Source organism: Mesocricetus auratus, unplaced genomic scaffold, assembly GCF_017639785.1.
Source record: "Mesocricetus auratus isolate SY011 unplaced genomic scaffold, BCM_Maur_2.0 Super-Scaffold_4256, whole genome shotgun sequence".
Lineage (NCBI taxonomy): Eukaryota > Metazoa > Chordata > Mammalia > Rodentia > Cricetidae > Mesocricetus > Mesocricetus auratus.
This window is the reverse complement of record NW_024429182.1, coordinates 42,896,789-42,923,124: the sequence shown is the minus strand read 5'-3', so window position 1 is coordinate 42,923,124 and position 26,336 is coordinate 42,896,789. Positions and strand designations below refer to the sequence as shown.

Here is a 26,336-nt window from a genome sequence, read left to right as displayed (position 1 = left end):
GGTCACTGGAGATCCCTCCTCATTCAGTCCATCTCAGAATCTCAGAAGGAGCTGCTCCGAGCCACCTGCTGAACCAGATGCAGACAAATTACATAACTTGGACCACACATTCGGCAGTTAATTGGCCTAAGCTGGGTTACTTGTTTGGGGACCATGTAAGAAACACAAAAGCAGTGGCAGGTGTTTGATTTTCAGAGTAAATGAAGTACAAAAACAAAACCAAAACAAAACAAAACAAAAAACAATGTTTTTTTTTCTATTGACAAAGGGAGAAAGAGGGAAAGAAACAGCATGAAGTTGATTGAGTAGGTAGATGTGGAGGACTGGCAGGAGGTGAGGGAGGAGAAAACATAATCAAAATACATTGTATCAAAAATTGTAGTAAAACACACATAAAACCCAACTAAAAGTAACTAAATAGGATTATTCAACACTCACATCCAAAAGGATCCTAATGTGTGGGGGTGGGGCAGAGCCCACACTGGAGAGAGATGCTTCTGTTTCCCCAGAAGCTACTCTATTCACGTGCAGCTCTGTGTCATAAATCATGTCTTGGGACCACCAAAAAGACTGGACTTTGGCTAATGATAGGGTTGCGTTTGTGGAAAAACATTGACTTTCCCAGAAACGTAAGTGTGGCTACAAAATACAGCCAATCTCCTACCCCAATATTGATTTCCACTTGAAATAAGGATTCTGTATGCTATTCAGATGTGTCTTGTGTTCTCTGCATTTCTCATTTTACAAAGGGAACATGTTTAAGAGTATCATCTCTTGTTAATTACTTGGACCTTCCAGGGCTTTTGTTGTTGTTGTTTGATTTTGTGTGTCTGTATGTGTGCATGTGTGAGTCTTCTAACAGTGTTGGCTAATATATTGTTGCTCAATGTGAGGTCAGACTGGCAAGTGGCCATCATCCGGGAGCTGCAGACAGCCCACCCCAAGCTAATCAGAATCCTCATTTTATCAGGCATCTTCCAGTGGTTCATAGTAAAGTTGCCTTAGGCTAATATATTATGCAGTGCAAACCCCTTATTTGGGGGGCTTGGCCTCTGATAGTGGAGCCCTGTTGATCTTCCCTGATGGACAGAGGGGCTGTGCATCCTCCATTCTGTTGTGTAGTACATGCTGACTGATAACCTCAGCAGACTGCTCCGAGCTCACTGGAAATGGGCTACGAAAGCACAGGTGTGTGAACACCCTGTGACTAAAGTCAATGTTTACCTAGGATCAGCTGTGTTTGCTCCCGCATCTTTTCAGAGTAGTTAATATAATTACATGATTTTGAGTAAACTGGTGGAATAGATTACTGCTTTGGAGAGACTCAGTGAAATGAAGTGATACCTGCTCGGAGTAAAAATGTGTCCTGGGATTGTGACAATGTCGAAACAGAGTGGGGTGGGACTGGTGACATGAAGAAGGGATCTGTGTTGTGATTTTGTCTATGTCTGATCTTACCCTGAATTAATGAACTGTGACTGGAAATGAGAGCTTCATTTTCTGTGTATGATTTCTACAAGGGTATGAGAGGCTCTTATATACTCGTAAATACTCATGAAGGTTTTGCTTTTAAGTTAAAATATAGATGGATACAAAATTTTACTTTTGAGTTTGAATGAAATTTCTGTTGTAGTTTCTTATGGAACATTTCTTTTAAAATCATTTTCCTCTCCAACAAAGTCTGTAGTTAATCGATTAATTAATTTTATGTGTATGGTTGTTTTGCCTACATGTGTATCTGTGTACCAGTTCCTATAAAGAGACCCTTTGATCCCCCTGGAATTGGTGTCGCAGATGATTGTGACTTCCATGTGGGTGCTGGGAGTCAATCCCAGCTACTCTGGAAGAGTAACCAGCATTCTTAACCACTGAGCCATCTCTCCAGTCCCTAAAAAGCAATTCTTATATTAAGCAATTGCTTATCCGAGTCCTTACTGATAATATAAACCTGAACAAGCCATTGATAGAAACCTTCGGACTATAGAACTCTAGCATTTAAAGAATCAAGGAAAATAAAACTGCAGACTTTTCTGCCTCTGGGCTCTTTCTTTAGCACATTAGGACCTTTAGGCCCAGAGAGGAAGGTCATCAAACTGTCTAAAGTATCATCTTTAGACCCATGTCAGCACCTCTGGCGTTTTCGAGACAGGATGATACTAGACTACCGACTCAGACTCTCTGCAGAAGGGCCAGGAGTCTGTTTCCAGGAAGCTTCACAATATTCTCTTGCAGCTAAGTCACTGGCAAGGAACACAGGAAGGGCAGTGCCTGGAGAAGAACCCAGTTCTTCAAGCAATTCATTGTCAGGGATTCTTCCTCTCTGCCTGAGAGTCCTTTTTAATATGAAACTCTATAGCTTACATAATTTAAACAATGGCTACAAAGGGAAAAAAGGCATTTCACATAGTGTAATGTTCTTTCTGGCATACATAAGATACAAGTCACCCAGTGCTCTGGAGTACTGCATGAGTGGGCATGTGTATGACTGCTTACACATCATCTCATTTTGTAAGGAGGTCATTATTTCATTTTTCCAATGAAGGTGCTGCAGGTTGGCACAGTCAGGTAACATGCCTAAAGACACACAGATAGCATATGGAGCCGGGATTTGAATGCTGAGCTGTCAATTCCCAAAACCATTTTTTGCATGTGTATGCATGCTGTGTGATGTTCATGTTTGCATAGAAGCAAAAACAGCAAATGTAGAAACCATGTCTAGACATTACACATTGAGAATGATTCTTTGTATCCTATAGATTACTGTTCTTTACCTTACCTGCCTTGAGAGTAATAGAGGAGAAACTCCAAAAAAGACTCCTGCTATTAAGTTTCATGGGGTGTGTTCTTTGCTTCTTTTTGCTTTCTGTTGGTGTTGTTTTGTTTGCTTTACAACTTCCTCAATCATTCTGAGACATGGACAGGGTTGAGAACCAGTGATATGGACATACAGATTTAAATAACAAAACTCATTTTCTGTGTAATCTCAGGTACCAGTCAAGGATACCAGCTGCCCACCGAGTACTTGAAAGACATGAGGCATGCTGGGTGATAACATTGGTTCTTGCCATACCCACATTTCAGGGGTTAAAGACAGGCTTGTATGCTCGGGGGAATCTTAAATATAAAGTTCAGTTTTTAAAATGTCTGCTTGGACTTGACAGATGATTCAGTTTATTTGCACAGGACCTGAGTTCAGTCCCCAGAAATCAACTGAGCCTTTTCTGCTTGTCCAAGGAACCTGAGTTTGGTTCACAGCACCCATGTTGGGCAGCTCATGGAAACTTGTGGCTCTGACACCAGACTATCCATTTCCTAAGTACTTCTGGAACACACACAAATAAAGATAATTCTTTAGGCCCTTCCCCCAACCAGCCACCATCTGCAACCCCACAAAAACGCCCAGTTCTAGTTAAATTCCTTTTATGTTCGAGCCAGCTGTCCTGGATGAATGTAGTTACCAGATGTCACCAAAGAAGCCTCCCATACAGCACATGGAGACCACCACAGAAAACCACAACTGGACACAACGCAGAGATCAATGGCTGGTGAGAAGCCTGCTCCAACAGATACATCGACATCACAGTCCCTGCATCTGTAGCTCAGGAAACATGACAAAAGAGGGGCTGGAAAGACCGTAAGAGCCAGAGTACCAGAGAATCTGCTGTGACACAGTCATTTCTAGCAGTGGTTGCACCAACAAGAGTGGGCAGGATGAATGAGTATCAATGGACATGATAAAGTAGAGAGGGAATTCGATGAAAAGCTGGAGGCAACTTATGACTGTTGGAAAATTAACCTCTCTCTGGGAGCATGAGTGGTTGTCCAGTACATAGTGGAACCACATACACACCACCAACAAAAACGGACTTACCAGGTTGTATTTACATATTTATGTATACACTTGAGAGGTGGGACATGGGAGGATTTATGGGAGGGTATCCTGGGAAGGGCTGAAGGCAGGGAGAAAGTAATATAATTCTGTTTCCATTAAAAGCATCTTTTAAAAATACACCTTGGCAGCTGGGCAGTGGTGGTGCACACCTTTAATGCCAGCACTTGGGAGGCAGAGGCAGAAAAATCTCTGTGAGTTTGAGGCCAGTCTGGTCTACAAAGTGAGTTCCATGACAGACTCCAAAGCTACAGAGAAACCCTGTCTTGAAAAACAAACAGCAAGACAAAATACACTTTGGCAGGTGAGGTATGTACACCAGAAAACAAAACAAAACAAAAAAATAGGTGCCCAGGTCCTTTATTCTCTTGTTTTTTTCCAGAAGAATGGCAAAATTGCCCTTCTCGGTACAACAGAGATCACATGGAGTTTTTGTTGTTATTTTAATTAGGGGAAAGGGAATGGTAAAAGGTGGGAAGAGAGAGGGGAGACCAGCCTCTGGGGACAGGAGCAGCAGAAGACAAAAAAAAAAAGGCAGAAAGAGAGAGTGGGGGGGAGACAGAGGCAGAGAAGCAGAGGGAGAGGGAGAGAGAGAGAAGCACACAGAGAGAAACAGTAAGAGAAAGAGAGAGATGGGAGGTAGGCATGGCCTTTTGAAAAGGGAACATAGCACATGTGCTCAGGTGGTGCTCTTAGTGGCTGCAGCTGAGGGTGTGTCCTGTCAGAACCCCAAGGGCAGGCCAGTACAGATGCCTGAACACTAACAGTCATGAAAACAGCATTCCACTTTTTTGAACCAACCAAGAGGGAAATATTTAACATTTCTGTGATTTGGTTTATTCATTTAAACAGCTATGCATTGTTCTGGGGGACCTGGGGCTCAGTATATATTGACGAGACAATAGGATGCAATCATGAGTAAACTGTGTTTACTGCTTCAAGCTTCTGTTCTAATTCTGTTAACTTTGGACCAGTTCACAGCTCACTGCAGGCTCATCTTTAACTTTGCAATTAATTACAAGCAGCCTGTGAACTCTGGTCACTCTCTGAAAGTCAGTGATGGTTTAGCTTTAATCTAGCAATGAAAGGCCAGCTCTTGACAAAGAGTTGCAGCAGCTTGGAAATCTGTCTTCTTTGAAAATGTATTCCCTGTCCTCCTGGGTATTTCACTACCAGTCATGCTGTTTGTGTTGGAGGGAGCTGACATACTGATATTTAAATATTTCAAATGATGCCTGGGAGTTGGTGGCTACAGAAGGCTCTCATTCTCTGACTTCCTGCTTAGCGTCTGCCATCACTAATAACTATGAAAGCTTGACAGCTATGGTGTAGATTCTAGCTCCTAAGGATACCAGGGGCTGCTGAGACTCGCTTATACTGGCTGGAAATAGAAGACATCAGAAAGTTTTAGCTTCTTTTTCTTTTCTTTTCTTTTTTTTAGATTATATTGCATACTTTTAATTAAGTAAACTTTCACTTTCTAAGCTTACTACTACCCTTGCCTTTCTTGACATGTGTTTCCAGGACTTCTTTTTGAATGTTCCTCAAACCTTTTATCCCTTTACTAAGCCAATCATAGTTAAGTTCCTGTGACCTGAGGCCAAAAGAGTCCCAACACTGTGAGTGAAACTCCTAAAGAGGGCCTCCTCCAGTCCCACCCATACACACACATCTCCAAGGGAAAGTAAAACCACAAAGCCCAGAGTGGGTCTGTTTTCTGGAGGGGGTTGCTGGTAATTAGCTTAGATTGCAACAAATGGCACACACAGACTGTTGCCTCTGCGTGTGTGCTCCAAGATTGGTGTTTACCCTATTATTTTCCAATTTAGAGATGGCACCAAGTTTATCAGGGAGCAAATGGAATCCAGCAAAAGCATAGCGAAGTGCGATAAGAGGTGTGTGTCTTGATGGGTAGATTTTTTAGGCTTCAAAAGTAATTAATTACTTTCACTGGGTTGTAAGCAAAGGGGACATAGCATATTCCCCCTTTATGCTTGGTGATGCTTGGATATTTTTAGCAAATGAGTTGTCAGCAGAAAGGCTTCATTAGACCCATCCAGATTTCTGCCCATGAAGAACGAATCCCAAACTGTACTAACAGTTTCCTTGAGCCCATATGATGAAGCACCTCTGACAAGAGCCATATTGTGCTCCCCATGCGAGGAGCAAGAGGAACAAAAGAGACAGTGTGATCTTCATTTGGTCAGGTTAATATTGACACAGCTCAGATGCATCGGGAGTGTGTATGCATCGCACATGTATGGAAGCCCTCTGGAGACTGTGTGGTGACTTCAGGAAGACAGAGCAAGGAATCTGCAGAGAAGAATGGGCTTCCATTTTACTGAAGTGATCTTCAAAGTCATCCATTTTTTATGAAGAGAAAAAAGCCAAGAAAATCAGTGTTTATGGCTCAAAAGCAACGAACAGGGAATGTTTTTACATCTGTAGCATAGCTATGGAAATAACAAATTACTATTATTTTTATTTAGTAGTTCTACTATTGTCCAGATTCTATCATTTCAAAAAGTGAAGCATCCCTAGTGAGTGGTTTTCTTTTGTTGCTTTTGTTTTGTTTGTTTGTTGAGACAGGGTTCCTCTGTGGAGCCCTGGCTGACCTAGAACTCAATCTGTAAACTAAGCTGGACTTGAACTCAGAGATCCTCCTGCCTCTGTCTCCTGGCTGCTGAGATTAAAAGCATATGCTACCATGCCCACATGCATGGTTTTCTTTTATATATGTGTGTCATGAGTTATCTATTCACTCATAAGCATGCATGGGATCCTGAAGAAGAGCCACGTATCCCTTCTTCAGTGTCTTTAAATGGTATGCTAGAGCAGAAAGTATGGATAACCACTGGCAGTATCCTTAAAGAAAATGTAAATTAGTTGGATGTGGTAGTGTATGCCTATATGCCTAGCATTTGGGAGAGAGAGGGAGACAGGAAGACCCAGATATAGCTCACCGTCATCATCAACTATATAGTGAATTTGAGGACTGACTGAGTGATGTGAGACCTTGCTTTAGTAAGAAAAAAAAACCAGGGTGGGGGCAAGGAAAGGAAGAAGGAAGGAGGAAGGAAGGAAGAGAGAGAAGGCAGGAAGAGAAAGCAAATTAGGATATGCTAGTTAATGAACCGATGACGGTGCTGTGTTCACCAGGCTATGAAGTTCCCTCTCCTAAGTCCTCGGTCCCCTCCTGGCCACTTGTCTAAGTCAGCAGAGGAATCATTTTCCAAGTACTCTATTCAAGCACCGGTTTCCAGGTCTCCTGTCACTGTAGTAACATCAGCACCTCTGTATGCTAGAGACAGCGAAGATGGGGCAGAACCTCAATCACTTCAGAGTTGGCAGAATCCGGTTCCATCCTTTTATAAAGTTCAGAATATGTACCTGAGCTTTGAGGTGAATTATCTCCCAGCCAGTTCCTGGCCCCTTCCTACTCCCCTCCTCATCCTTTTCTTCTTCTTCTAGCCTCCCTCCCCCTCTCTTCCACCCCTGTCCCTGTCTTTCATGTCTCATAACATGAAAACGGGGATTTTCAGTTCTCAGTGAATACACGATCTCCCTCACTGTTCTGGAACTCTTCAGTCTGAGTGAGGGCCTTACAAGAGTCATTGCATGGAAGACCTTTCCCTTTATGGTCTCCCATGTACATGCCTGACTTAAATCCAAGCACTTGCCGTCTGCTGACTTTAGTAGCTGTCTTGATAGTTGTGCCTTAACAAGCGGATACTGCTTTCAGAGGCCTCTCCTGTTAAGATGCACACTTAGTCAAAGGGAAGAAAGCAAAAGCAAAAGGCACTCCTGTTTTAGTCTCTTGCTTCCTCTATAAATCTCAATTCCTTATCTGAGTGATAGTCTCGAACACCAAATCCCAGCATTTGGGAGACAGAGACAGGCAGATCTCTGTGAGTTTAGGGCCAGCCTGGTCTACAAAGACAGTTCCCAGATAGCCAGAACTACACAGAGAAACCCTATCTTGAGACAAAACGGAACAAAATCCTACTTCCATGTTTCCCACGGGCTTTTGAGCAGACAAGGAGTATTGGGAGTATGCTTAGGTAATGATTCAAGTGAGATTAGCCCATTATTTCTGTCTAAGCTAGGGGAAGAAGAAAATCTTCATGAGGATAGTTTGGGACAGTGAACAGTGAACATGCCAGTTCTACTGCCCCCCTCCACCCCCCGCCCACAGAAGCACATTTTGCTGAACTGTGTATAGATGTAGTTTACTCCTTTGGTAGTGTTTAGTTAACACACAGGAAACCCTGGGCTCAATTACCCAGCACCACAGAAACCAGGTATGATGGCTACATGGCTCTCCTCATAGCATACAAGTGAAGCAGGAGGATCAGGAGCTTATGGTAACCTCTACTGGGGGGGGGGCAAATCTCCTCAGCATTCTTTATAGCAGCTTCTTTGGTTTCCCCATTTTAGGCTCTTATACGTAACTAATAGTCCATAATTAACCTAATCCCACATTTCTATTTAGTGGAGTGGGTGAGAATCTAGCAGTTTTCATGAAGAATGGTGATAATAAAGGCAAGTCTCATAATCGAGGTTGTCAAGGTCAAGGACATGGTTAGCTTGGGCAGAGTGGCACAGAAGTAAAGACAGTAGAAAAACTGTCTTTTATTCAGTTACTTCTCAGTCATGTCTTCCATGAGGAAGATTCTCATTTAAGTTAAAATAACACCTTTGAATTTAGACTAATGAGAATAGGAGTCCCATTTTTCTTTTGTATAAGCTGTGCAACATCAACTACTTAATCTCCCCAAGCCTCCATATCCTAATGTAAGACAATGATACTGGCCTCACAGGGCACCAGGAAGATCATGGAAGGTGATGAAATGTAGTTAACAAGATGCTTAATGTGATGCTGTTAGGTTGTATTAGGAAATTAGTATTAACTTAAATCAATATAACAAATCAATTGATCAATAAAGCACATTGATATGTATATGTATCCTATGCGTTAATTTATATTATTGCATTTTTAAGTCTCACAGAAGTTTTCCTAAAAGATTTTTTAATTATAAAGGATGAAAATAGACTCTCTCTGACTCTATTTTCAAAATATTATATCCAGTCTCATTTTAATAGACCCAGGAAAGTGTTTTAACTACTAAGATGCCTGGGTTACCTTTTGAAAATAAGAAACAAGAACAACAGTGTATAAAAAAATAGTGTCTAGGAAAAGTATGGAAAATTTCTTTATTTACCAATTATAGAATGTATGGAAAACAGAATAAATAAACATTTTAATTTATGCATTTTGTGTTCTCATAAATCATCTCCCTGTCAAGATTATCAGACTTTATTATTGCTGAATACTTTAAACATCATAATAGAAATTTGGTAGCATAAATCATGAAGCTTTCATTTAGAACATTTGTACCCACACCTCAGCATTTTTCTTATATCTTGATTAAACAGGAAAATGGCCCTTGGTCTAGAAATAAGTCCATGCGGAGTCTAAATGTCAAGCTAGACTCTGAGATTTCAGTAACTCAGCAATCTGTGCTCCCCACTGTGCTTGCAGGGTTAGGACTGTCCGTTTTGGTTTTGAAGACTTTATGTTAAAAATGCAGCCGAACAAGGTTCTTTCAATCTCAACAATGACTTTTATCTACAAGCATTCTCCACACAAGTGATAGTCCCTTACTTGATGTTTCCGTTTCCTGCCGGGGAAGAAAATAATACAGATATAACAAGTCTAGGAACACCTTGCCAGTCATATTGCAGCATTCCATTTAATAACAGCCTTAGTCAATCTAGTTCATGTTCATGGGAGAACGAGGCAACTGCTTTGGATTAGGTGTGTAGTCCAGGATGCTGGGCCTCTGTGGAACAGTTAGCATCAGAAGTAAAGCTCACTAAAGGCCTTTATGTACTGGTAAGGGAAGGATGGGAATGATGAAGGAGGCTGTATCCAAGGAACCTTGACCAAAGGAAAAAAAAATTACTTCCCGTTTCTCTTTGTGCTTTCGGGGTTGCTGCAGAGTTGCACACAGAAGCTCAGTGGCTCTTTCAGGAGCTAAGGATGTAGAGCCCATTACTGAGATAAATACTGCCTTACCCCTGTTTAACATTTTAGATCATGGGTTTTTCTTTTTTTTTTTCATTATTTTTACATTCCAACCCCAGTTCCCCCTCTCTCCCCACTGTCCCCCATCTTATCCATTCTTCAGTTGAGGGGCATCTAGGTTATTATGAATATGCTGCTATGAGCACAGTTGAGCAAGTGTCCTTGTAACATGAGTGTGCCTCCTTTGGGTATATGCCCTAGAGTGGTATTGCTGGGTCTTGAGGTAGGCTGATTTCCAGTTTTCTGAGAAACCACCATATGTATTTCCAAAGCGGCTATATAAGTTTGTTCTTGCACCTGCAATGAGGTGTGCTCCTGTTACTTTGCATCCTCCCCAGCATAAACTTTCCTCAGTGTCTTTGATCTTGGTCATTCAGACAGGTGTATCACTTTTTTTTTTTTAAATCATGCTTTCCTCAGACTTGACTGCCACTTCCTCCATCCTCTGACATAAGATTTTCTGTGTATGTCACTTAAGAGACTTGGAGATTAGCGTGATGCTTTCTGTCATTGGGTGGATTCCCAAAACCCTGAGAGTGGCATCTCAACAGTTTAATGACCAGGGAGGGAAAAGGAACCTAATGTCTGATGCTGTGTCCAAGGCACCAGGATAGCTTTTCTAATGTCATCTTGGTTCCTACTCCTTAGAGGTAGGAACTGATAGCAAAGGAAACCAGATCTCAGAGGTAGAGGGACACTCACCTGCACAGAAAGTGTCAGAGCCAAGACACCTAACTGATGCCAAGGGCTTTACCAGAAGGCTTTAGGGGGCATGCTTTAAAATAGAGAAATGCAAAAGTGTTTAGATCAACATTTGGCTGCTAGTGACAATTTAATACCAGTGTGTCTTAATATCATTACAAATGATGGGGGCCAGGAAAGTGTGCCATGTGGTACCTGTGGAGGTCCGAGGGCAACATGCATGAGTCAGTTCTCTCCTTCCATCGTGTGGGCCCCAGGGACCAAACTCAGCTCATCAGGCTTGGTAAAAAGTGCCTTGGCCTACTGAGACATTTCACCAGCCCCGCGTATAAGCTTTCGTAACAAAGAAATATCAAATTTTACTACAAAATATCTTTCAATTTTATAAAATAGAATTAGTTTGCACTGTTTTAAACATTTTCTTGGGTTACTCTCTGATTTTTAACAGATTATAATATTCATTGTATGACTTGCATAGTTTATTAACAATTTCTCAGTTGTTGGCCATACAGATTTTCTTTGTGAGTATCAGCTATTAAGATAATAAGCCCATGCACACTTTTGTCTAGAAACATTGTATGCATGTCAGTTCTTTCTTTATGCTCTGTTGCTGAAATTCATATGTGGGTGCTCATTTGGAAATATTTACCAGTGACAGAAAAAAAGGTAAACATTTTACTCTTAAAGAATTTCTCCAGGCGGTAGTGGTAAACGCCTTTAATCCCACCACTTGGGAAGCAGAGGCAGGCAGATCTCTGTGAATTCAAGGCCAGCCTGGTCTACAGCGCGAGTTCCAGGATAGGCTCCAAACCAATACAAAGAAACCCTATCTCAAAACAAACAAACAAATAAACAAACAAAAAACAAAAACAAAGAAATAATTTTTCTGATTAATGAATTCAAATATTTATTAGCTATTCAGTTGTAAATTGTCTTCTATGTTTTCTGTTTTTCTACTGTAATATCTAATTCTAGTTGATTTATTTAAACTCTTATACTCGATGATACTAAATATTTCACCTCTCAATTAAGGAAAATAAAGCAATTGCAAATTATTGTATTGGGAAGCAGTGGGTTTGAAATATTGAAATAGCAAAGTGCTATTATTTTATTTATATTTTTAAATTGTTATTTATTTACTTACATATTGTTCGTGTGTGTGTGTGTGTGTGTGTGTGTGTGTGTGTGTGCACGTGCACCCCTGTAATGGACAACTTGTCTTTCCTTCTTCCCAGCCATACAACTCAAATTGGCAAATGCCTTCATGTGCTGACTCATCTTTTGAGATCTGATTTACATTGTTTAAATGTTATTAATTAATTACATATACAGTATTCTGTCTGCATGCATGCCTGCATGCCAGAAGAGGAAACTAGATCTCATTATAGATGGTTGTAAGCCACTAGGTGGTTGCTGGGAATTGAACTCAGGACCTCTGGAAGAGCAGCCAATGCTCTTAACCTCTGAGCCATTGTTGATGCTGTGTGAACTGAGCAAAGGGAGAGTAAAGAGCCTGGTATACTACCTGGCATGTTGTTACTAGTGTTTGGGCAAGAGATGACAGTGGCTGAGGCTGGAGAGATGATTTGTGCTTAAGATCTGAGCCTGAATTTCAGCACCCACAGCAGCTGACTCACAACTAGCTGGAGCTCTAGCTTCAGGGGGATGCAACACCTCTGGCCTCTGTGGAACCCACACTCATGATCATATATATACAAACACACACACACACACATGCATACATGAACATGAACATACAGAGAATTAAAAATAAAAAAGAAACAGAGGACAGAGAAAGAGTTGATATGGTGGCTATGTCTAGGACTGCCATGGAAATGGAGAAAAACAGTTTGACCTGATGTGTGTTTTAAGATAAAGTTATCAGGATTTGCTGATGTGTCTCAATACCTATCAAGGTAGCCTAAGAAGACACTGGAAGGTGAGAGGGTACATGGTGGTGCTGTTTCTCTCCCCAGAAATGCCCACTTTTAACCACTCAGGTGCTCCTAAGACATTTCTTAGACTGAGGTCGCTTGGTGTGACACATGGTGCTGCCAGAATTTAGCTTCAACATGGAATTTTTAAAGAAAATTTTGGTGCCACCTCCTGCCACCCCCTTTGTCTCTCTGTGGAGGGTTGTTGACTTTATTGCTACTTAAATTTTTATATTAGATTTACTCACTGTATTTTTTTGTACCAGTGTTTTGCCCACGTTTACATCTGTGCACCAGGTTCAAGCTTGGTGTCTGAGGTCAGAAGAGGGTGTCAGACTGAAGTTATGAATGCTTGTGAAACACCATGTGCATGCTGAGAACTGAACCCAGGTTTTCTGCAAGAGCAACACATAGCTCCAGCCCACCATACTGCATTTTTGAAGTAATGCAGCAAAAAGTAAAATGACATTTCAGGGCAATGGAATTTCCTACTGCATTTCCAACAACCAATACTTTAAATCTTTCGTGATATCAAGTCTTCTATTGGGTCAAGTGGAGCCAAATCATAACTGCTTCTCCACCTGGGTTGCCATCATTGGCATCGTCTATACTATCATCAAGATATTGTAGGGTTCTTCAGATCTCTACATTAGCTTTTTTGCTTGGGAAATAATAACCCTTCTTTGTTCCCTACTTTTCTAGATTTTTCTAGTTCCAAAGCTGGGGGTTATTCAGACAAACAGATTCATAATGTTCTAAATGTTTGATGGTTGAATCTTTGGGACCTGGGGTTGAATGGTAAATTATAGCAAGAAGTATGCCTTTATTTTCTAACTAAGTGGGAAACACATATGTGTATATAATTTAACTGAAAGTGGAAGGAACATTTTGCAGACATCTGAGCAGGTTAACAAATCGTATTTGTATACGTGTAACTAAAACAGTAATTTATCAGGTAGAAGGCAGATGGGGGAACAAAAATGCCAACCTGTGTCTACAGCGGGGCTGAGCTGATGATGAAGAGCTGTTTACTCAGGGCCAGCATCGCTCGTCATCAACGTAAAAGCCACTGTAGCACATGACTCCCTGCATAGCTAGAAGACAATAATAAATTATATGCTATGCAAACAACACCAGCATAAAAGCAGAACAAACAGACTGTGCCTCCCAGATTCCTGAAGAGTTTCACTCATTCCCTTGTTTGGCTATTTTAAATATGAAGCTCTTGACACTACCTTTAGGCCAGTAGAGTGGAATCTGGCTTAGACAAATTCATCAAAGTACATGGGGTATCAATGCTGATCTTTGTTTGGGTTACCATAAAATGTACCTGGTTTTGACAGTATGCCAAAATGACTCACATAATTTTTTTATCAGTACTTCTTTTAATTCCATGGAATTTGGTTTGCTGTCACCCATAGGAGGACTGGGCAATCTTACCCAGAAGACCTAGACTGTAAGAATTATTTAAGGGTCATGATAAAAAACATACATTCTTAGACTTGGTCTCTGAAATGCTAAATAACAATCCCCAGCAAAGTGTTTGGAATGCACAGCCCAGGGTGTTTTTGTGATGAGGTCAATATTAAGAATTAGGAGTTGGAAGTGTTATCCATCTAAGTCCCAGGAGAGCACTGAGTGCCAAGGACTAGTTTGCTGGAAAATATATGGACCAGTCCCTTGCTAATGCAGAGCTTTATAGGTTGGATGTGGAGGCAGATGCAGTTTCAGTAAGTCTGAGGTATGGGTGGAGTCAGTACTAGTGCTACTAGACAGGATGCTAGAGGGGCCTGTGTAGCACAGAAGAGTCCAAACAGCTTCTGATTAGCTAGCATTCTTGACTAGCAGAACAGCTTTGAATGATGCTTCTGAATCGTAATTTGCTCATGTAAAGTCAAGCTAACCTGTTCTTTTTAAAATTTTATTTAAATTAAAAACAATCTTATTTTGTGTACCAATTCCAGTTCCCTCTCCTTCCCATCCTTCCATTTCCCCCACCAACCCTCCATCCCACCCCCTATCCATGCCTCAGAGAGGGCGAGGCCTCCCATGGAAGATCATCGAAGTCTGTCACATCATTTGGGGCAGGACCTAGGCCCTCCCTGGTGTATCTTGGCTGCAAGAGTTAACCTGTTCATGTTTAAATAATATAAGGGGAGTGATCACTGATATGTGTAAAAATGTCTTCAGAAGGTGTGCCTTCCTTGTAGGAGTTTATGACTGTGTTGGGGGGGGTCATATACTTTAACATATTTGGAAAGGGAAGTTGTGAGACTTCTTACAAAGTCTTCAGTTACTGATGATAAACCGTAGGAAAGTGTCATTCCTGTTTGCTTTCAAGATCAGCTCTGCTTCCATCCATAGTGGCACAAAGTCCAACAGCAAGTATCTTGATTAATCACCTAGTGAATGCTAATTCTGCATAAGGGATGATCAGATCCAAAGAAGGCACACTCTAAACTCCTATAGGTGAATTCATTCTCCAATATCTATTTAGTGATTGCTTCCATGGCATTCAGACACCAGATTACAAGCATGTGTACAGGCAAGGTCCTTTCTGGGTCACATGCTTCCAAGGTTCTTGTATTCGAGCATCACAAACTTCACTACCAAGTCAGATAATAGCTCCTCTATTTCCAACAATAATACATCCAAAGGGCTTTGTGATTCTTGTGTGTACTTCTTTCCAACCTAAAAGACAGTGATCTAGTAAAATCCCTAACAAACATAGCTGCTATGAGAAGCCGGGCATGGTGGCTCACGCCTTTAGTTCCAGCATTCAGGAGGCAGAGATAGGTAGATCTCTGCTAGTTCAAGGGCAGCCTGATGCCTAGTGAATTCCAGGACAGTCGGGGCTATGAAGAGAGACCCTGTCTCAAAAAAACAAAAGCAAACATATAGCCAAGCCTCATCAACACATTGAAACTCCACCCACCAGGGTCTCAGGGGTTTCATAGACCTTAAGATTCCACCCAGCAAAATTGCAGTGCCTATGCTTTTAATGGTAATTTTAGTGGCTGATAAGTAATCTTAAGCAGCTACATATGCAAATATTAATGTGGTAACAAGTCTATAACTATATGTACCCATTTGGCTGTTCACAAAGATTATGAGAGGGCAGCATGACAATCACATTATCTATGATAAATACTTCTGTAAAGTTTTAATATTGTACCACAATAAACATAATTATAATTACTATTGTAACAAAATGCTTAGAATTCTCTAAATCCCTTGAGTGTACATCTTGATGTTTTTCACTGACAGCATGATAAACTATCACATAACTGGTTTTACAAGATGAGGGTGATGAGGATAGTGGTGGTGGTGATGGTGTGTTTGTGTGTGTGTGTGTGTGTGTGTGTGTGTTTGTTTGTTTGTGCTTGCATTCACAAAGCCCTGAATTCAACACCACAGCTCCACATCCAGTAGACCCTGTCTCAAAACTGAATTCCTCAGCCAATTCATCAAAGTTCATCTTTGGGAATATTGGATGGAAACTAACAATAGTCATAGAAAATAAAATTATAGGGCCAGAGAGGTAATTCATCAGATAAGAATACTTGAAGCACAAGCCTGACAACCTGTGTTCAATCTCCAGAACCCACACAAAAGATCCAGATGCAATGGCACACATCTGTAATCCCAGAATTCCTTCAGTAAACTGAGACTTGGAGATAGAGTAGGCAGAGTGTTCACAAGCCAACTAGACTAGAGTATGCAGAGCAACAACAGAAACAAGGAAGACCTGCCAAGCAAGGGAGGGAAGAACTGATTCCCAAAAGTTGTCCTCTGATATCTGTACACCCACACACTCAAACATGCATGCACACACGCACGCCTACGATGCTGTATTAGTTACTTCTGTTGCTGTGGTAAAATATCATGACCACCCAACCTATAGAAGGAGTTTGTAGGAGCTTATGGTTCCAGAGGGATAAAAGTCCACTGTGATGAGGACTCACGGCAGGAGGAGTAGGAAACTGAGAGATCACATCTTTTACTGCAAGCACAAAGCAGAGAGAGCACATTGAAATTAGGGCTAGGCCTGCCTCCCTTTCTCAGCAAGACTATACCGCCTAAACTTCCACAATGACACCACCAACTGGGAACAAACTGGGCAAATATTTGAGCCTAGGGCAATATTCTCATTCAAATATGTTTGGCAGGGCACCAAAAAAGAAAACAATATTATAGGACATCAGTATATCAGAATATATCATATATGAAGACAAGGAGACAAATAAGAACTTCACCATACTTTTTGAAGGAAGAGACTCTTGGTTTATGATGCTTCTTGCTTTTCTAGTGACAGGTTGAGATTAGAGTCAACAGAAATTCTTATAGAGTATTATAAATGGTGAGAGCTAGAAGTGCTTTTCAAATGTTTGATAAACACTTCATAAAAATGTGTTATTTGACTAAAGGGTTGGTAATAATGGCAGAGACATCTTCTTTACTTGGTTTGGGAAAACAAATCAGTAAAGTGTATTTTAAGCCAGAACAGGGATGTTTCCAAAATTTCCCAAATTGTTTATATCACTTGCCTCTGATGTCCTAAAATACCACAGATCTGAGATGATTGGTGACCTGTCTGAAGCAGGAAGTTTGACACTGATGTCATGTGTCTGTTGTTTCAGGACTGTCTGTTTCACAGCAACATCACCAGTGATTTGAAAGCCTTCACAGACAAGTTTGGTTTCGATGTCCTCATCTTGATCGCGAATTACTCGGCAGAGGAGCAACAGAGACAGCAAATTGCTGTGTACTCCCAGAACCTGGAACTGTGCAGCCAGGTGAGCCTTCCTCTGTCTGGTTCACTGCTTGTGATTCTTGAATTAAGGACATGTCGTAAGAGACAATAATGGAGTGGTGTCTCACAAGAAACAGGCCCAAGAGATAGAGTACTGAGATTGGACTTGTAGGAGAAACAGAGGTATGTTGCAGATTGTCTCATTTTGGAAAGGCTGTTAGTCCATTTTGTGTTGCTGACAAAGTACCAGAGGTCAGGTACTTTATAGAGAAGATAGATTAATTTGGCTCACACTTCTAGAGATTCAAGAGCAAGCCTCTGATTTGTACACTGGTGTGGTAAGGACTTTCTGATAGATGGCCAGAAAGCAAAAGCCTAGACCTGCTTTGTAACCACCCATTCTCATGGAAATTAATACAGTCCCTTGAAGCCTTCATTAATCCTCATGTGGTGCCCTTGTCATCTGACCACCTACTAGCCCCACTTCTTAAAGATTCCACCACATCAAATACTGTCATCAGGGACCAAGCTTTGCATGCACAAACCTTGGAGTGACACAAAACCATAGCAGAGCCCCCACGAGTCCCCTTCTAGACTGAACCAATAAAGAAAACTATCAGTTCTTTCTCATCCAAATCAAGGTGACTCCTTTTCATACTGTTTTCTTTTGAAACCATTCCCTGATGATGACTCACCTAGTCACTGTCTCAGTACCCATGCGGTGCCGGGTGTTTAGAACAAGTGATCTGATGTTTGTGGGTGCCTTTTCTTTGTTAGTGATTCTCTGAAAGGGTAGGGCTTGGAGAAAAAGGAGTGGGGCTTTCTGGATCAAGCAGGAGTAAACTGGAGATTCCAGCCAAACACTCCCCAAGGCAAGAAGCAACAGAAGCTCAACCCATGGCCTTTCCCTTTCTCACCTTTCCCTGTGTCTATCCTAACACGCTGTCAGGGTTAGGCCAAGGCTGGCTTCCTCTCCTATTTGAACACTTACATCTAGGAAAGGCTTTCCTTGGTTTTAAACATCTTTATCTGTGACTCCCAGAAACCAGTGAAATGGAGCAGCTGATTAATCTACTTTTAAGTTGCATGAGCAGTTTGATGGGGCTGGAGAAAGAGCAGGTGGCAGGCTAAGCTCAGTGTCCTGGTACCCGGGTCCCAGTTGTTTGTGGCCTTCTCTGTAGACAGATGGACACATTTTAATTTTATATTAAGAAAAATAGCAGGCTGCAGATACAGCTCAGTCGGCAGACTGCTTGCCCAGCATGTACAAAGCCCTGAGTTCAGTCACATGCACTATATCAGTCTGGCACAGTGGTCCACGCTTCTTATAGACCCAACACGTAAGAGCTAGAGGCAGTATATCACTGTTCTGTTGCTGTGATAAAACCCCATGACCAAGTCAATGTACAAAAGAAAGAGCTTCTGTTGGCTTATGGTTTCAGGGGGATTAGAATCTGTAGCGGCAGAGCAGTATAGCTGCAGGCAACAGGTAGCAGGCATGGCAGCCACAGCAGTGAGTTTACAGTTCAAATCCTTTACCATGAAGCAGCTAGAACAAACTGGAATGGCCCAAGGCTTTTCATCTCAAAGTCCGCGTCCAGTGAGGTACTTGTTCCTGCAAAGCTGTACCATCTAAACCTCCCCAAGCAGCACCACCAACTGGGAACAAAGTGTGCAAATACCCAAGACTAAGGTGTGTTGGGGGGTTCCCATCCAAATCACCACGGGCAGGAATCTCAGGAGTTCAAGGTTATCCTTGGTGATAGAATGAGTCTGAGACCAGCCTGAGCTACAAAGAGACACTGCCACAGGATAACAGCAAGACAAGCAAACAAGCAGTGGGAGGAGGGACAGAGGAATTGACTCTGTTGGTAAAGGACTTACCTCCCAAAAAGCTGGGTATGGTGGCACAGGCTTGTCATCCCAACCCCTCCCCCATCAATCACTAATTCAGAAAATGCCCTACAGTTGGGTTTTATGGAGGCATTTTCTTAATTGAGGTTCCCATCTTTCAGGTAACTCTAGCTTATGTCAAGTTGACATAAAAACAGCCAAGACGATCAGTCTTCCCCAGAAATGAGCCCCCTAATTAGTTATCTAACACCAAGTGGCCATCCCTAAAAACATGTGTATGAGAAACATTAAATGGACTCAGAAGGTTATACTTGTATATTTACTTATATATATATATATATATATATATAGTGTGTATATGATAAAAAGAAAAACAGACAATGAGTCTGATAGGGAATGGGGGCATGAAAGGAGTTTAATGGAGGAGGAGGCGAGAAATGAAGTAAATGTAGTACACACATGCGAAAAAACACGAATTTTTACTAAAAAGTCGAGAAAGACAAAGTGCAAAGGATATCTCCACGCTCACACAAACCCTTGTGCCTCACCACAGATTTGTTGTGAATTGGAAGAAAGTCAGAACCCCTGCCTGGAACTGGAGCCCTTTGAATGCGGCTGTGACGAGATCCTGGTGTACCAGCAGGAGGACCCTTCGGTGACCTGTGACCAGGTGGTTCTTCTTGTCAAGGAAGTTATCAATAGGAGGTGCACAGAGATGGTCTCTAACAGTCGGACATCCTCAACAGAGGCTGTGGCAGGCAGCGCCCCCCTGTCCCAGGGCTCTTCCGGGATTATGGAATTGTATGGATCTGACATAGAGCCACAGCCCAGCTCTGTGAATTTCATAGAAAACCCCCCAGAGCACAATGATTCTAACCAAGCTCAGGTGGATGTCAGTGTAGACCTTGTTAGCCCCGACAGTGGGTTGGCCACAATCAGGAGCAGTCGTTCATCCAAAGAGAGCTCAGTGTTTCTCAGTGATGACAGCCCAGTGGGAGAGGGTGCCGGGCCTCACCACAGCCTTCTCCCAGGATTTGACTCCTACAGTCCCATTCCCGAAGGTGTGGCTGCAGAGGAACATGCACGTTCTGGGGAACACAGTGAGCACTTTGACCTCTTCAACTTTGACCCAGCACCCATGGCTTCTGAGCAATCCCAGCCATCCTCCCATTCTGCAGACTACTCGCCAGAAGATGATTTCCCCAACAGTGATTCATCAGAAGGAAACCTCTCTGCGGGGCCTAAAGGACTTGGTGAGATGGGGGTCAACATGTCTAATTACTCCTCCAGTTCACTTTTGTCAGAGACCGGGAAAGACAGCCTTGTGGAATTTGATGAAGAGTTTGTCCAGAGACAAGAAAGCTCAGGAGGTAGCTCTGAAAGAAATTTAAGTCTGACATGTTTTGTGGGAGATGACCCTTCTTCCCCCCAAAGGCTGAAGAATATCGCAAAGAGGATCCCACCAACACCTATGAACAGCTTTATAGAAATCTCACCATCAGCTGAAGAGCCAGTCCCACTCTATCCAGAAGATATGGTCCAGAATGCAATCAACACGGGACTCCTGGGACCACCTCAGATTCGTGCACGGTGCAGCAGCTGGTGGGGTGGCTTGGAAATTGACTCTAAAAGTATTGTAGATGCATGGAGCTCTGGTGAACAAGAGCCTGTCTTCCAGAGCCCTGAATCATGGAAAGATCAAAAGCCAGGCCTTGGGGAGAGGAGAACCTCAGATTCCACATTCCAACCAAAGAGTCTCGAATTCCCAAAGTCAGATCCCTGGGAATCTGAATTTGATCAGCCTGAACTGGGCAGCAAAGACACCCAGGACCAGAAGAAGGAGAGCTTGCAATGTCAGCACCCACCCACTGAGAGGCCGCATTTGACAGATGACTCTCCTCAAGGGACAAACCACCTCATAGAAGACTTTGCTGCTTTGTGGCATTCAGGCCACTCACCAACAATGATGCCCGAGCCCTGGGGAAAGCCCTCAGACTCTGTTGACGCTGCTGTTACATTGCCCTTCCCTGCCTGGGGTGCATTTGATAAGAAAGATAGTGCGGAGACTCTAAACAGTACTTGGAATCTTCATCCCACTAACCATGAGACGCCTCCTGTGCAGGACCCCAGTGAGTGGGCTATGGCCAAAAGCGGGTTTTCATTCCCCACTGCAGACCTACTGGACAAGTCCCTTGTTGAGGTCAATGAAGATGCAGCTCCAGAAATCTGGGGCAAGAAGAACAATGGCTCCAAGGATAATATTCTTACATCTGGAAGTTCCATTTCTGATCTAGATCAGACGTGGAATAAATCTAAGCTACTAGGGGAAGACCAGAATGGTTTGGTGGATCCTAAAGCCAGAGGGAAAGTATATGAAAAGGAAGGCTCCTGGAACCTCTTTGAGGAGAGTGTTAGGAAAAGAGGGCCAGATGTGTTAGTTCCTTGGGAAGATTCCTTCTTGTCATATAAATGCTCTGATTACAGCGCATCCAACCTAGGAGAAGATTCTGTCCCATCCCCCTTAGACACCAACTACTCCACCTCTGACTCTTACACATCACCGACAAATGCTGGAGATGAAACAGAAATGGAAAACAAGCCATTTGCTAGAGAGAATGCTTTTGAAGCAAAAGACCCTGGCTGTCCTGCAGATGGGGTTGAGGCTCTTGCAATGTCACCACAGCAGCCTCAGAGAAATCGAATTGGTTCTGGTCCTGGGAACCTAGATATGTGGGCATCACCTCATGCCGATGATAAGCCTGAAGGCAGTGACACCCATCACCCAGATAAAGATTTACTTAAGATAGAGCATGCAGAAGATGGGAATGCTTCCATGGAGGATGATGTAGGGGAGAGCAGCCCATCCAGTTACGATGACCCTAGCATGATGCAACTGTACAATGAGGCAAACAGGCAGCTTACCCTTCTACACAGCAACACCAACTCACGCCAGGCAGCCCCTGACAGCCTCGACACATGGAACCGGGTGATTCTGGAGGACACACAGTCCACCGCAACAATCTCAGACATGGATAACGACTTGGATTGGGATGACTGCAGTGGGGGTGTGGCCATCAATGGTGATGGTCAAGCAGAAGGTTACATAGCTACAAACACTGAACCTGAAACCCGGTTCTCAGTGAAGCAGCTGGAACCATGGGGCACAGAACATCAAGAAGCAAATCAGGTAGACTGGGACCTCTCTGCCTCTGCTGAGCCTACAGGGGACACTGGTCCCAGTGAATACCATACCCTGAATGAGAAAAGTGGGCAGCTAATTGCAAACAGTATTTGGGATTCTGTCATGAAAGATAAAGATATGCCATCATTTAGATTACCAAGCCCACCCAATACTACAGATAAGGAACAAGGCACTTGGCCTCCTGAAAGTTCCGGGAACTCAGTAAATGGTAAGGACAGTCACATGTTAGAAGCCTCTGGACTCAGTGAATCAGCAGTGCTTACATCTCAATCTGACAATCAGGACACATGGACAGAGTCCCAAGGTGGCACAGCATCCTTGGTGACCAGGCTGGAGAGTCTAGAGCGTGTTACACAGTCAGATCCATGGACAGGCCATACTTACGGACAGAGTGAAAACGAGATTGAAGGCCTGACAGCATCTGGCAGCAGGCATCTCAACAAGGAGGCAGAAATAGCTTCTGGGCTCGAAGGTGCCTCCTGGGCTTCTGGGAAAGAGTCCAGTGACCAGGAACTGTCTTTTTCAGCTGCATTTGAACACCCAGAAATCTGCACTGCGTCAGGCAAAATCAAACCTCTTTCAGTCACCCCCAGTCCTCAGACTGAGGGACCAGAGGAAGCCTTAGAAGTTGAGAAGGAGTCTTATTCTCTAGACTCCTTTGCTGTGCAAACAGACACACTCACAAGTAATTTGCAGACAAAACAGACCCATGAAGAATCTCTCATGGATCACGGAAATTCTGATGAAACCATCGCAACTGCCGATGGGCCTAATCTAATAAAAAATATGCCTTTGTCTGAAATGGAACTTGAGAAAACTGAAGACTGTAATCTCCTAGAGCCAGAAAGAGCAAATGACAAGCTACTTTATGAATTGCCTCAAGACTTTTGTGCTTGGGATGGCCCTGTAGATAGTGATGTGTGGGATAGTCGCATAAGTTATGAGGCAGCTACGAACCCTGCAGGTCAGGGCACTGAGAATGGAGTCCCAGAAGCCTTTTCACCAGGAAACTATGATAGAGACAGCCTCTCTAGTGGGTGCACTCATTCAAGTGTGTCGAGTCCTGACCTAAACGATTCTTCAGTTGCTTTGTCCTGGACCCATGGACCCAGTACTGAACTTCGGGAAGAGGACCAGGATGACAGGAGCAAACAGACTCATCAACAACCAGAACTATTGCCTGCTGAATCCCAAGTAGAAGTCATTGCTGAAATGAGGGACTCTGCAAGAAACAGAAAGGATGAAGTTGGAAAGATGTTTGATCACAATGATCCTAAATTTCCTGAGAATCCAAGTGATTCCATCAATGGTGACTCCTCATCATCTTCATCCAGCCTTGGGACAGATAAATATTTAGAATATTCTCAAGCATATCAGGAAGGCAATGTAATGATTAGCTGTCAAGAAGAAAATGAACTTGTGGAAATTGTGCAGCCAGAGGATACTAGGATAGAGAATTCAAGCTCATGCTCTGATGATGACAGTGGGGGTGACGAAGAGTTGTTGGAGAAGAGGTTCCATTTGGCCACATGTCAAGTTTCTCAGAGTGAATCTGCGGCTTATGATTCATTGCATGAACCCAACTTCTTGGCCACAGAGGATCCCAAATCCATCTTTGTGGGTAGTTCAGAGCCAATAGAGAAAGAGAGCAAGTCAAACCCATTCTGTGACAGTCAACAAAGCAGCCCTGGTCAGTGGATTTTGTCACCGCTCATGCAGACTGACACACAGGATACATCTATGGGGGCCAAAGCTGCAGAAACAGGGAAGATGGGAGATAACATATGGCAGGTAACTCCCAGAACTGAGTCCCAGGATGGAGACCCTGCTCAATTGGAAATGCTTGGCTTCTCAACTGACAGCAGTGAGTGGTGGAACACCTCTCTACAGGAAGGGAGACCAAATGCCGGTATATCTGCAGAGGTATTGTCTAACTCAGAGGGTGAGTTAGAGGCAACTTCTCCAGTTTTCCAGAATTCCGGTCCCTGGGGCACACCCATTCAGAGTGACAGTGAGCCTGTGGACACAGGCAATACTAGTCCTTTCAGTGGTAAACTAAAGTCACCCTTTCTAGACAGTAATGGAGACGAGTCACATGAGAAACTCTGGAACATTCAACCAAAGCAGCTAGACTCAGAGGCCAATCAACTCAGTCAGCTTGTAATATTGAACCAAGTTAAAGATGGGGATTCTGGACAGCAAACAGTCATGTCCTCTGCTGCTGATGAGCTTCTTGCAGAAGCTCGCACTCAAGAGCAGTGTCAGGAATCTATGCTGTCTGCCTGGGACCATCCAGAGCCAGCATTTACTAACAGATATGAAAATGAATGTGTCAGCCCTGGACTTTCACCCACTGAGTGCCAACAAGAGAACTGGTGGGAACAGGAAAAATCCTATCTCAGCCAAGTGACATATTCAAGCCCTATCACAGAAAATCTCCCTGCAGTCAATGCCCCCACACAGCTGATAAAGAAGTCGGGTTCTGAATGGGATAGCCCCAGCCCCAGTGAACCCCAGAATAATTTTGTTCCAGATATCTTACATGGCAACTTCCAAGAGGGTGGGCCACTGGCCTCGGCTTCACCTGATTTGTGGGTGGATGACAAACAGCCTTACGCTTTCACAGCGGATGCTGAGAATCCTGATATATTGACTCACTGTGACCCTGACAGCAACTCTCAGGCCTCCAGCAGCCCTGATGTGTGCCACAATTCTGAAGGAATGCAAGAGATGGAGATGCATACAGGTGTTTACCTGGGACCTGAGGTGGACCCCAGTGAGCTTGACCTCACTGAGCCGAAGATGAATGATGAACTTCCTCGGGGACCTGGGATGGAATCTCTCCCACTCTTTTCAGAACTCTGTTCTGAACAGGCAATACCACTGCCTCCAATCAACCATCAGACGGATATAAAGGGCTCATCTATGCCTGCCTCTCCAGAAAGTTCCCCAGAGCCTTCTGATATGTGCAGAGACAACAATACAAGCTTAACAACATTGGAGGGGGACACTGACCCACAAGTGGGAGCAGTGGCTGGGATGACCCCAGGTGCAGGTAGTGTAGACACTCCTGTAACTCATCAGGAGGTCACTAGAGAAGGCAACGGCTCTTGGGTGTCTGAAGACCTTTTTCCCGAAAGTCAGACAGGCACTGGAGCCTTGCTTGAGTGTGAGCAACCGTTTGCTTCTGAGAACCCCGCTGTTCTTACTGACACCCTGCTAGCCTCAGACACCTGCCTGGATGTGAGCGAAGCTGCCTTTGACCACAGTTTCAGCGATGCCTCGGGCCTCAACACTTCCACAGGCACGATAGACGACATGAGTAAGTTAACGCTATCAGAAGGCCATCCTGAAACGCCAGTTGATGGGGATGTGGGGAAGCAAGATGTCTGTTCATCTGAAGCTTCCTGGGGTGATTTTGAATATGACGTGATGGGCCAGAATATTGATGAAGACTTGATGAGAGAGCCTGAACACTTCCGCTATGGTGGTGATCTCCCGTTGGAGGAAGGCACGCTGAAGCAATCGCTCACGCCGTACACGCCCCCCTTTGATTTGTCGTACCTCACAGAATCTGCTGCTGATGCTGACACAGCACAGGAAGCTGGGTCCCCAGGTGATACATCTCTGGGGAGTGACGCGGTAGAGATGCTGCTCTCTGCTCTTCCTGATCAACAGGAGGAAAACCACACCGAGACCAGCAGGCAGCCTAGACACCAGATGACTGTGCTGCATATTCATGAAGACCCTGAGACTCTTTCATCACCTGTAGGAGGACCGGGTTCCAACTTAGAGTCATCTCCATCAAACATTGACTGGGAAATAGAAACTGATAATACAGATTCACCAGCAGGTGGCGACATGAGACCACCAAACGGTAAGCAATGCAGCCCCCCAACCCCCCCACCCCCGTC

The 26,336-nt window shown here is 43.4% G+C and overlaps 1 protein-coding gene across 12 annotated transcripts in view; it reads left to right on the top strand.

The window, feature by feature from the left end:
• Positions 1-26,336, top strand: part of Prune2 (prune homolog 2 with BCH domain) — a 254,327-nt gene that overhangs the window by 140,431 nt on the left and 87,560 nt on the right. For all 12 annotated transcript variants that reach the window (XM_040746636.1, XM_040746667.1, XM_040746657.1 and 9 more), the window contains exons 7-8: positions 17,254-17,409; positions 19,774-26,299. In XM_040746636.1, coding sequence (XP_040602570.1) covers positions 17,254-17,409; positions 19,774-26,299 — 6,682 coding nt within the window. The remainder of the gene's footprint in view (positions 1-17,253; positions 17,410-19,773; positions 26,300-26,336) is intronic.